Genomic DNA, 13614 nt, shown 5'->3' on the forward strand with positions numbered 1-13614 from the left:
ACGAAAAGATGACAGCCCGTCACGCTAGTCCAAAAGACGACAAAAAGAACCAATTGAATTCATAATGACTTCTTAAATACGTATATAGTCGTCATTTTATCCACCATCTTCTTTCAGCAAATGTTATTATTGCACTTGAGTGATTTTCTAGCTGGACTCAACCAGTCCACATATTCGATAGCAATTAATAAGAAATAAAAAAAAAAACGAAATCACGTTTTAAAACATTATTATGGTGCTCACAATTACGAAATTCATACCGAACATCATTTAGTAAAAACATACTGAACGTTTATATGATAAGCGGAAAATGCGATAAAAGTCTTTTGCATTCTTCAGTCAATATCCATCGCACCGGTTTTTTTAGACACAATATCCAAACCTTGGAACAATTTAATCAAAATTCAATCGATATCTATACATAGTATAGATGAAGATCAAGTTTTGATGATATTGAAATAAGAAATAATGTGAGTAAAACTCCAGATTTGGCACCCAAAATGACTGAGTATTTTGGTTAATACTTGACTTTCACAAGTGCCCCCCCCCCCCCCCCCACCTTGTTTTCGGAAATCCTGGATCCCCCACTGTACTTGCATATACATGTAAACATTCGCAGTTACATGTATCACGTCAATAACATGATAAACGTGGAGAAATCGTTTGCCATTTACATACCGTTATAGAACGGAAAATGCAAAGAACATATGACATAATTATAACTATAAAACACATTCAATTCTTACCAAATACAGTTGCATATGCAAAGATATAATGTAATGCACATGATTTGCTTGCCTAAAATACGTATCAAACTATTTACCCGGGACCGGTGACGTGCACTTACCGAAAATGTTAGATACTATTTAAGTTCATATTTCCATATCCATATAGCAATATTCCATTATCACCGTCATATAATGTTGGAATCTCCGAACTGATTCAATACGCAAGAGCTTGTTCTGCGTGTGATCAGTTTTTAATTCAAGGGAGGCTATTGACACACAAGTTGATGTTGCAGGGGTTTCAACAGTCACCATTAAAGTCAAATTTTTGCAAATTTTATGGTCGTTATAACGATGAAAGGTGAAGATAACGAGCAGTTGTCAATCTCATAACTCCTATAAGCAATACAAAATGGAGAGTTGGGAATACACGGACCCCTGGATATACCAGAGGTGGGATCAGGTGCCTAGGAGGAGTAAGCATCATCTATCGACCGGTCACAGCCGCCGTGAGCCCTATATCTTGACCAGGTAAACGGAGTTATCCGTAGTCAAAATCAGTGCGACAAGAACGGCCTAACAATCGACATGAAACACGTCAGACAGCATTTGAACAAATGATAGGTTGTATCTAGTTTACCAATACACTTGTGTAATATCATGTACTTGTATGGGGAAAAGTATAAATCGTGACAATAACATATCATAAAATAGTATATTTTCAAAAAATGTTTTGTTAAAACTTACAAACAGATATATAAACAGGAATACATGTATGTCTGTTAAACACTATAAAAAGTACAGTTTCAAAAGTACATAAAAAGCAAATATAAAAATAATGCTGCCCTTAACTGAAGACATTGTGTATGTCAAGATCACATGCAACATTTCTGATTTTTGTTTTCTTCTACACTTATATAATTTCATCAAACTATATGGAGATTCCATGTATTCTTGTAGGTTTAAATTTTATATTGTTGTTGTTCGTTGATTGTTTTACGTTCCGTCGAGAATTCTTCACCCATATTGAATGGTAGGTAAAGTACCACAAAAGACCTATGCTTCGCTCTCAGGGCAGTAACGTGCAAACACCTGCCGCGACACGGGACCTACGTTTTTAATGTCATATCGGAAAGACCTGTGATTCTCACTTCCCATGGGGATCCGGGTTAGAATAAATCCTCAGTACCCCTTGCTTGTCGTAAGAGGCGACTAAATGGGGCAGTCCTTCGAATGAGACCATAAAAACCGAGGTCCCGTGTCACAGCAGGTGTGGCATAGAGATCCCTCCCTGCTCAATGGCCATAAGTGCCGAGCATATGCCTAAATGTTATAGCCCTTCACCGGCAGTGATGACGTCTCCATATGGGTAAAATATTCTCGAGAGGGACTTTAAACAATATTCAATCAATCTAAATGCTAAGTGTTTGGCAAAGGAGCAATCAATCCATATATTTACATCTTGGGTTTCACAACCTAACTAGTAATGCAAGAGTTCCGGGTTCGATCCCTGATTGATCCGAAACATTTTCTCCCCTTCTTCACTAAGATAATTTAGTAATATCCTTATATAAAACCTTCTGTAGTACATAAGAACTGACTTTTCATTTCTTTTAAATTGCCACCACTAGGAACTGTCCAACTATGCTGAATTTAAGACAAACCTGGAAACAAAACAGATTTTGTAGAAAAGAGATAGGATGTACCCGAAATCTCACGAAAAATTCTATATTATCGAGAAACGTCGCGCATGACTTTTAAAAACAAACATTCATAACAAACACATGCCTAATAAATTCGAAACTTATAACAGTAATTGTACTTTAGTAACTGGGACCTATATTCAATATAAAATCTTATATATATATAATAAGTATGACATTTGTAATCGTTAATTGATTCTTACATCCTAAATGGCAAAGATAACAGACAATTTTGCAAAACAATAAACTTGGAGATCTGCAATATTGCAATATACAAACAATTATATATATATATATATATATATATATATATATATATATGTGTGTGTGTGTGTGTGTGTGTGTGTGTGGTGTGGTGTGTGTGTGTATATATATATAATTATATGTGTGTGGTGTGTGTGTGTGTATATATACACTTGTATATATATATATATATATATATATATATATATATATATATATGTGTGTGTGTGTTACAAAAATAACCGGATAGGAACAATTAAATTGTCAAATTTTCTTGACGACTATTCCCAATCTTAGGACAAACGAAAATGATTTACATGACTAAAAGATGTACAAATAAGCAAGCGCTAAATATACAAACGTAAAAATGATCTTTCTACAGACTTCCATGTAAATTTCAAGATGAGATAAATCATGCAGTAATCAAAATTTTGTGAATTCATTCCTAAGATGACGGTGGGTCATTTTTGTTTGGTAAATCCTTGAAAACGATACAATGATTACAAAGACCACACCATCCATCTATAACATCTGAAATATGATCGTTATGCATTGAATACCTTATTATTTACATGGTGTTCTTTTACATGAATGAAATACAACTGGTTGATGACCGTAAAGCACGGCTCCTCTTAGGACAGCCAGTCCTGGTTCCGGTAGAACGATCACATCTAGATGCATGAATTCGTCTACTATCATTTGCTGAATCTGCGAAGAATCCGAAAAACCCCCAACCATCAGTATGATTTTCGTGCCCTCGGCCTCTTCCTTGTCAAGACTTTCTCTGATTGATTGCTTAATTCCTTTAAAGGCATCGTCAAACAGGGAAATGAAAAGATTCTTTGTCATTCTAAACTTTTCGTCCTCCCACGTCAATTTGCCATCATATCCTGCTCTTTGTATTTTCTCTGAAATATCAGGCTTGTGTTTGGCCTCATACATATCCTTTAGATTCATTGGGAGCCTTAAAAGAACTTTTTCTGCATTTATTGAAAGAACCTTCCGTTTAAGAGCTTCAAAATTTCTCATCATTTCTATGTAATCTGCTGGATGTGTTTTAATGAAATCATCCATGAGTTCTTGGCCCACAATATCACAGATGATCGACTCAAACGCATTGTCAACCGTAGTCCCACCAAACGGTCCGCTACACTTTGTAAGGGTTTTTGAAGTGCCATCTCGCTGCATTTGATTGACGGTTATATCAATTGTTCCACCTGTATAGATATATATACCATATATAATTGCAATAAATATATATAACATAAATAATTAAAAGGGGAAACCTATATTTAGATTGTCCAATGAGCTGTAGAAAAAATCAAAGATAACAATCACAGGATTTAATTAAAAAATTGTAGTTTTTCTAAGTACACACGCGTGATCACATACACTTTTTCAAATTATACAGACAATAATCACTATAATAATCTACTAGGAACATGAAACTTACAATTTTAGTAAAAGATTGCTTACACCTTCTGAATATATATCTAGTTTCAATTTACCAAGTTTGGCTCCACCCTGGAGTCAGAACCTCTACACCTACCATACTGCAGGATGAGTATTGTTAATTTTATTAGATCTATTGGATTCTTACCTTCTTTAAATGTTTTTCGCGCAATATCAACCATGATGTTAATTTTCAATTGTGTAATATTCACTGTGACGTCATAGTGCTTTTGTGTATGTAGTCTTGCGTTTGGTTGCAATGACAGATAAACACGACTGAAGAAGACCGGTAACACGGTCGAAATATTACAAGAAAGTGTTTCGAGATATATATAGATAGATAGATAGTACTTACGACTGTCAATAGCATATTATATAATCTGTCTGTTTGTAAAATGCTTTTTAGCCATAACCTATTTCCATTATGATAACCTACAACTGTAAGTAGCATATATATATATATATATATATATATATATATATATATATATATATGCTACAGTTGTAGGTTATTATAATGGAAATAGGTTATGGCTAAAAAGCATTTTACAAACAGACAGATTATATAATATGCTATTGATAGTCGCAAGTACTTTATACTGGAAATATGCTATGGCCATAGAACATCGAAAAACAGTTATATTTTCCAAACGTTGTTATTTAGTGTATATCAATCTTATCTTTATCTTTTGAACTGAATCAGCAACAACTGTACCTCCTGCATCCAGAAGAAGATATTTTCTCCCTTCCACAAAAACAGTCATATTGCTTGTGCCATCCTGTCTATAGTAAGGCAAATGATGAAGGTAGTACGACACGGCCTGAGCCTCCTCTGTGAGGACGAATTTCTCTTTTGGAATTCCAGCCTGAAACCATCAAGTTTTTAAAATATGAAATCTTTGTAAGTAAAACTTCTAGGTAGTCATAAAGAGGCAGAAGATTACATATACACATATACACACATAGCAATATTCATTTACATTTTTAAAAGCGTTCTTGGCACACTGATTTTAACTACAGATACCTCCATTTGCCTAATGAAGATATAGGACTCATGGCAAGTGCGATCAATCGACAAGTAATGCTTACTCACCCTCGATACCTGATCCCTCCTCTGGTATATCCAGGGGTCCGTGTTTGTCCAACTCTTATTTTGTATTGCTTATAGGAGTTATGAGATTGATCGTTATCTTCACCTTTCATCAAGTAATTTAGATTTGAAGCCTTACCTCTATTACAGCGTTCGCTAAAACACCCTGTTTATAAAAATTCCAAAGACCGGGATACGTAAACACCCAGTGTATATTTTCCAAAGATGTTCGCTCGATTTGTCGTAGGAGTTCCTCTTTTAAATATCGAATACCTTGTCCAATGACAAAACTGGCTGAAATTTGTTTTCCTAAAACATCTTTGATATTTACATCTTCTCCCTGTAATATCAAATTGAAGCAAGTTATATTAATTCATTCTACACTTACAAGGCAAGTATTTTTGAAAATATGTAGTTTTCACAATTTTATTTCGATAGATAAAAAGAAGAACTTGATACATTGTCAGAATGGGTTAAAAGCATGAGAGGAATATTAAAATCCCTCATTAGACATATTAAAACAAAAGTACGTATCATCTATCCTTCTGTGTTTAGTAAACCAGAAGTGATAAAGAATTAGATAGGTTACATGAGGAATATGTTTTCGTTGCAGCTGACAAAGCTTGTAACAACATTGTCTTTGTTTGTAAGGCTCATTACAACTGTATTTTAAACGAATTTGGCATTAATTCCACTTTTGGTAATCGTACTTATACTCCAACAGCCCTTTCAAAATATGAAATTCTTCAAAACCATGCTTCAGTTTTAGACACATTAATATCCCAGTCAATGGGTCGAATGAATATGAGTTACTGTACCTATACTGGATTCCTAAACTACATAAAAACCCTTACAAAGATACATTGCTGGATCCAGTAAGTGTTCTACCAAGCCCCTATCTTTGCTCCTCACGAAAATATTATCAGCCGTTAAGGAGAAACTTCAAACTTACTGTGCAACTACATATGCCAGAAGTTGTGTTAATCAAATGTGGATTCTAAAAAATTCTTAGGAACTTTTAGTAAACTTGAAATAGCAAAACTTTTTCCAAATCAATAACATCAAAACCTATGACTTTACACGACCATTCCTCACGATAAATTAAAGACTAGACTTTATAAACATCATAAACAGTTGCTTCTTCAACAAAAATTGAAAACGGAAATATTCATATCTAGTGATCAGTCATCCAAAAAATTACTTTGTTAAACACCACTCTGATTCCACGCACAAGTATTCTGAAGTTGAAATAAAAAATATGTTAAGAGTTCCTCATTGACAATATCTACGTGGTCTTTGACGATCAGGTCTTCCAACAGTCTGTTAGAATTCCCATGGGCACGAATTGTGCTCCTTTGTTAACTGACATGTTTCTATATTGATATGAAGCAGAATTTATTCAAAAACTTCTACAGGAGAAGAAGAAATCTCTTGCTGTGGCCTTCAATTCGACATTTAGATATATCGAGAACATTTTGTTTATTGACAATAATAACTTTCATTCACATGTCGCTTCTGTGAGCTCGAAATAAAAGACACCAGAGTCGTCCACTTCTGCTTCATGTTTAAATATTTCATTGAAAGTAGACATTAACGGCAAACTGACAACTCAACTGTGTGACAAAAGGGATGATTTCAGCTTCTCCATCGTCAACTTCCCAAATTTATGTAGCAATATTCCACTATCACCTGCATATGGTGTTTATATCTTTCAACTGATTCGATACGCAAGAGCTTGTTCTGCGTAGGATAAGTTTTTTTTAAATCGAGCAAGCTACTGATAAACATGTTGATGGTACAGGGGTTTCAAGAATCTCGATTGAAGTCAACATTTCGCAAATTATATGGTCGTTATAACGATTTAGTTTGCCAATACAACCTATCATTGGGTTAAATGCTGTCTGACGTGTTTCATACCATTTGTTAGGTCGTTCTTGGCACACTGATTTTGATTACGGATAACTTCGTTTACCTGATCAGGATATAGGGCTCTCAGAGGGTGTGACCGGTCGACAGGGGATGTTTAATCACACTGGACACCTGACCCCACCTCTGGTGTGTCCAAGGAACTGTGTTTGCACAACTGTCTATTTTGTATTACTTATAGGAGTTATGAGATTGATCACTGTTCGTTATTTTCGCCATTCATAAGACAAAGAGGAAAATGTTAATATAACGTACATTGATCTAACTGAAAACTCATATAAAGAAAACAAAATTAAAAGAATTAAGAGAGGTTTGTGTCGAGGCATGCTACTGACAAATAAGTTGATATTACAGGGATTTCAACATTCTTGTTTGAAGTCAACATTTTGAGAATTCTATGTTCGTTATAATGATCTTATTTGCAAATACAACCTGTCATTCGGTCGAATGATGAAAAAGGGAAGATAGCAAACAAGAACCAATCTCAAAAGTAAGAGTTGAAGTCTGATACTTAGGAGGAGTAAGTAATCCGTAGTCAAAATCAGTATGTAAACAACGGTCTAACCATTGGAATGAAAGACGTCAGACAGAATTAGACATAGTGATAGCTTGTATTTTCAATTAAATCATCACAACGACTATAGAATTTGCGAAATGCTGGTTTCAAACGAGACTGTTGAAAACTCTATAACGTCATCTTAATGATCAGTAGCCTGCCTCGATTCAAAACATTGACAATATGCAGAGGATGTTCTCGCGTATTGAATACATAAATGATAAAATTGAGTTGCTAGTTTGTAGTTTGTAGTTAATATTTATGTTCATTGATCAATAATATATCCAAATACGAAGCACATATGGAATATTGTGCATATACCAAGTTTGGCCCCACCATTGGCTAAAATCTCCACACGGAGGTTATGAAATGTACAATTTTGGTAGAAGTCCCCTATTCTACATGACTATGCCTTTAATCTTCCTTGTACATTGTATATGTGTGGTTGTGGATAATATGCATTTTTCTTTAAAATGGTCAATATTGACAGTTTTTTCAGCGTGTTTAAGATCCCAGGGGTGCAGGAGTCTTGAAGTTATAAATCATGTCCCATTGTCCTAAAGATTGAATAGAATATATATATCTAAATATCGAGTTGAAAGCCACAGTAAGGTATTTTTTCTCGTGTAGAAGCTTTTGCATAAAACCTGCCTAAACATAGCAACCCCTCAGAGGATCTCAGTAGAAACTTGCATTACTCGTCAAAGGTGCATACCTACATCTGTAATGAATACACGTATAGTTATTCGTGCCAAGGATACTTTCTGTCAGGTTTGGTTTTAAATGATTTTGCAGTGTTGGAAAAGAAGCATGGAAATTGTAGATTAGATGCTCACAACACACTAACCCAATCCCATTCATCAAACACCACCCATAAACAATAGATCTCGAACTTCTTGATCGTTGTGTGAGTTAAAACGCCACTCAGTGTCCTATTTTCAATAAATGCATACCTTATTGACCTGTTGTCTGCTGATTTCCATTTTAAAGCGCTGAAAGTAATAGTAATCCTTGTGGTCAGCCTCATCCATGTCTGCGTATTCTGTTTCCGCTTCAAATCCAAACGATTTCACGTTTTTGTCCTTATCGAGGAGAATGGTGGTTGGTATCTTCATTGAAAATGCTTTTTGCCAGGAAGAAAACTCCCAGTTACCTGAAGTTATCTTTAAAGGATTTTTGTAGTAATCTTCATGTGTCGAGAAACAATATCCTGAATATGTTGTTCCAAAGTCAACAGCAGCAACGATTTTTTCACATGCTTCAATGGTTCTCTTTGGATCTTCGAACTCTGAATTTAAGATATCAACATTACGTAATAAAAATGACTTACTACAAGCTTATACGAGATAAAATGTACATGTATTACAATATAGGTGGAAACAATCCACGGTAGGAATATTTTTATTTTATCATTTTTACCACAAATGCGTATACAATGTATACCTTTTACTCACGCTCTCATACAGATTAAAGAAAGCTATATAGAAAATTACATGTAGGAGGGCGAGTCAATAAGTAACCAGCCTATCCCATTTCCGATTGACCGAGACCGAGACGGTCACGATTTTCATTTCTTGTTTCAATACATGTTAAAAAATGATGTTTTATAGCGGGGTACAAAATTGCACGCGTATCGAGTCATTCTATAATAAGATATTGAATGTCAAACATGGCTAGTGATGTTAAGGCATGCTTTTCATCTAAAGTTGAGTATCGTGCTATAATTCGGTACTTAAAAGGTAAAACAGGCAAGGAAATCCATGTACATGATGAGTTAGCCGATGTTTATGGGTCTTGTGCACCATCTTATGATCAGGTTGAATTCTGGGAAGGGGAATTCAAATGCGATAGAACGTCTTTAGAAGATGAAGCATGGTCCGGACGCCCACTGCTTGTCGTTAGAGGCGACTAAATGGGGCGGTCCTTTGGATAAAACCGCAAAAACCGAGGTCCCGCGTCACAGCAGGTGTGGCACAATAAAGATCCCTCCCTGCTCAAAAGCCGTAAGCGTCGAGCATAGGACTAGATTTTGCAGTTCTTCACGGGCAATGACGACGTCTCCATATGAGAGAAAAAGTCTCGAGAGGGATATTAAACAATAATCAATAAATTTTTATTGTCTGATTTATGTCTTCCAATTTTAAAAGTAATATGACGTTCAGAAAAAATGTTATGGCTATGACCCTCGTATACACACACACACACACACACACACACACACACACACACACACACACACACACACACACACACACATATATATATATATATAAAGCACTAAAAAATAATCACAACTAGGTACTGAAAATGTTCGCCCCAGCCCGGGTTCGAACCAGCGACGTACGGCACCCACCGTCTAGCAAGATTTTCAAACCAGTGCGGAAGTCGTTGTGGCCGAGTGGACTTACGCACTGGTTTGACAATCTTGCTAGGCGGTGGGTGCCGTACGTCGTTGGTTCGACCCCGGGCTGGGGCGAAAATTTTCAGTACCTAGTTGTGATTATTTAGTGCTTTATATATCAATTAATTGATTATCACATGCATCGTTTAGATCCTAGGGGTAAATGTAAGGTTGGGTGTTATAATTGTTTGTTTGTACTTTATATATATATATATATACATAAATTGACGATCAGATGGAGTTCAATCACATAACATTTATTTCTCTACAGGCTGTTTCGTAAGGGGATGGTTTCCCCTCACTCGTCGGGAGAAAAATGACATCTAACGAAAAACATCCGCGTGGCTGAGAATATGTTACACAGAAACATACTGGATAGTTGCTAAGCATGATTACACACAGGATTGAGTAAATAGAAATTTATGGGAATGACGGCAAGTGCTGACAAGTTCTGAACGCTTATTCAATGAAGATTTTTCGGGATGACATATTATAAAGAATTTCTCTAGAATACAAAGGTTGCACTTTTTTGAAATGTTTGAGTATGATGATGTTTTTCCTAAAATTTCCCACTTGATTTTGTAGTCAATATTTTTGTCTTTCAATGTCCATATGAATTTGCTGAGCTCGGTAGTATTCTTTTTCGTGGAATTACGGAATGAATGAGTGTGGTTGGCGTATCTTAATTTGAACTCGGTGCAAAAACATCCATGCAAAATGTAATTGACTCGCATAACGCTTCAATCAAACAAGTGCGCCAGACCGGAGATACATGTAACAGGTGTAATTGCCGAAACAAAGATCAATGCCCGCTCAACGGTGAATGTCGCGCCCACGGAATTGTGTATTTAGCTAGAGTCAGAGCCGATAATGGACAAGAAGACAGCTACGTAGGACTAGCAGACACCGAGTTCAAATTAAGATTTAGATTAGATTAAGATTAAGACGCGGATGTTTTTCGTTAGATGTCATTTTTCTCCCGACGAGTGAGGGGAAACCATCCCCTTACGAAACAGCCTGTAGAGAAATAAATGTTATGTGATTGAACTCCATCTGATCGTCAATTTATGTAGCTCCGTGAGGCCACGTCGAGCACTCTAGAAGATTATATCGGAGATTTATCCCACTATATATATATATATATATATATATATATATATATATATAGGATATCAATATTGCGTGTTTTGGTATTTGGTTTATTCAACGTGTTGATATGGTGTATTTATTCACGAAGCCTGACGAGCGAATAAATACACCATATCGAGTTGGATAAACCAAAATATCAAAATACGCAATTATAGATGTTCTACTTATCTCATACATCTTCTTTTCGCTTAATTTTGAGATGATCCCCAGTATGGTACTAACAGCTGATTGAATATGTTTTGAATCCGTGGCTCAGGCGTTGTACTTCTTAATTTTATTTACGCAGGAAAAAACAGTGCACTTATAATCGATTCATGTATATTATAAAGGTCATTTGTATAAAAGAAACCATGGATGAAAATTGTTTTAGACGGGATGATAGTTTATAATTAATAATGGTTTTGCCATACCAACAAAATAACAACTATTGACCGAGTATTTATTTTTGACGTTGGCCTGTCCTTCTGATAAGTTTGATGTCGCCGTCTTTTTGAAATAAATATGTGTAACAACGATCAATGAAAATAATATTTTAATGCAGCGTTATTAGAATGTTCAATAGTTTACAATGATTGAATGAAAAGTAGAAGTGTTTGTGTATTTGGATTTTATTCATGTGGTTTTTTTTTTTTGGATCTGAGGGCGAGAGGAAATCCTGAGGTACTTTAGTAAGTAAAGCTGTTGAGATTTATTACATTCGATTTACTCCAGAGAAAACTGACTGTAATGCTTGGTACCGCAGCATGTCGAGGTACTTTCGATTAGGCCTGTCCAGTAGGCGGTTGATTCCTTGTTGATGATAATAGTGTAAACATATTTTTGTTTTCTTATTGTAATTTTTGAGTAGGCCTAGATAGTTATTGATCGAGTTGACATGTTCATAGCCGGTAACTTGCAGTATATGTCAGTGGGGACAACATAATTTTAATTTTGCTATAAAAGAAATTCTAAAGTAATACATAACAAGAAGTTATACGCTTTATTTCATGCATGGATATGCATCAACACAGAAAATATGTCATCCAAGCGGGGACAGTGTCAAAAGTAGTTCGGACCGGAAGTGCTTTATCAAACGGGCCTGTGATAAAGCTAATGCTTTATACACCACATCTATGAGATAGATATATATATACATGCAGAAAAATTATTTCATATAGTTTATGCAATTTTCAAGTTGATGTACACTTTAAATCTCATTACCTAATTTTCGAACTTGACGCCGAGGTGCTTGGCCTTCTGCAAAAAATTAATTTCGAGTTAGATTATCCATTGTTACTTATCGTCGACTGACCAGTTTCGGTGACTTTAGTGATAAACCGCGATTTCCCCATTAATCACTTGGATTAAATAAATAATACACCTATCTTTAAAGTAATTTAATTCCTTTTCTTTCATCTGAAAATCCCAACTCCATTGGTACGTTAATTGAATATATTTTCGTGACGAAAAACATGACACTTTGTGCTCCTAAAACCTATTTTGGTGATCATTGTTAATATAGGTTTGCCAAAAGTTTGTAACTGTTAACACATACATACAAGAGGAAAGTGCAACTAAACGTCAATTAATAGAATAAAATAGTGTAGAATTCTAGACTTTTGGTATACTTTATATCAATTTAAAGGTTTGCTTGAAAAAGTAATAATTAAATGGACTTATTTTTGGGGTGCCCGTGTTGATTTTTTGCACACTCTCCTTCTAGTGGTTCATTTTCGGGGGGGGGGGATGAAGACGTACTCTATATATGTTTGCAAACACTACGGCGAAATTGATGACGCAATTTACACCCAGAAACGACAACACGCACACGTCAACAAAAGATCACCGATTCTGGTCAATCACCGAAATAGGGTAGTCGACGATACATGTATCATATTTCATAATCATTCAATCACCATTGGTATGTGATTTAATTTGGTTTCGTTAAGTATAAACTTCATAATTTTTGCTTTAGAGTTTCACGAAGATCATAATTCATTGTGAGTCAGCATTTCGCAAATTCTATGGTCGTTATAACAGTCTAGTTTGCCAAATAATACAACATATCATTGGGTCAAATACTGTCTGACTTGTTTCATTCCGATTGTTAGGCTGTTCTTGGCACACCGGGTTTCACTGGTCGACAGGGGATGCTTATTCCTCCTAGGCACCTGATCCCGCCGTGAGCCCTATATCTTGATCTGGTAAACGTAGTTATCCATAGTCAAAATCAGTGTGTCAAGAACGACCAAACAATCGGTATGAAACACGTTAAACAGCATTTGACCCAATGATAGGTTGTATTGGTAAACTAGATCGTTATTAAGACAGTAGAATGTGCGAAAAAACGGGACTGTTGAAATCCCTGCACCATCAACTTGTTTCAGTTT

The 13614-nt window shown here is 35.5% G+C and overlaps 1 protein-coding gene across 7 annotated transcripts in view; it reads right to left on the reverse strand.

Annotated features, from left to right (window-relative positions):
• Positions 1-212: 212 nt before the first annotated feature.
• Positions 213-13614, reverse strand: part of LOC125665572 (heat shock 70 kDa protein 12B-like) — a 33581-nt gene continuing 20179 nt past the window's right edge. For 6 of the 7 annotated variants that reach the window (XM_056152322.1, XM_056152321.1, XM_056152320.1 and 3 more), the window contains 5 exons: positions 12446-12481; positions 8649-8983; positions 5353-5553; positions 4839-4989; positions 213-3888 (listed from right to left, as the gene is read on the reverse strand). In XM_056152322.1, coding sequence (XP_056008297.1) covers positions 3236-3888; positions 4839-4989; positions 5353-5553; positions 8649-8983; positions 12446-12481 — 1376 coding nt within the window. In that variant the 3' untranslated portion in view covers positions 213-3235. The remainder of the gene's footprint in view (positions 3889-4838; positions 4990-5352; positions 5554-8648; positions 8984-12445; positions 12482-13614) is intronic. The other variant, XM_056152318.1, reaches the window with a different exon arrangement.

This window comes from Ostrea edulis, chromosome 10 (genome assembly GCF_947568905.1).
Source record: "Ostrea edulis chromosome 10, xbOstEdul1.1, whole genome shotgun sequence".
NCBI lineage: Eukaryota > Metazoa > Mollusca > Bivalvia > Ostreida > Ostreidae > Ostrea > Ostrea edulis.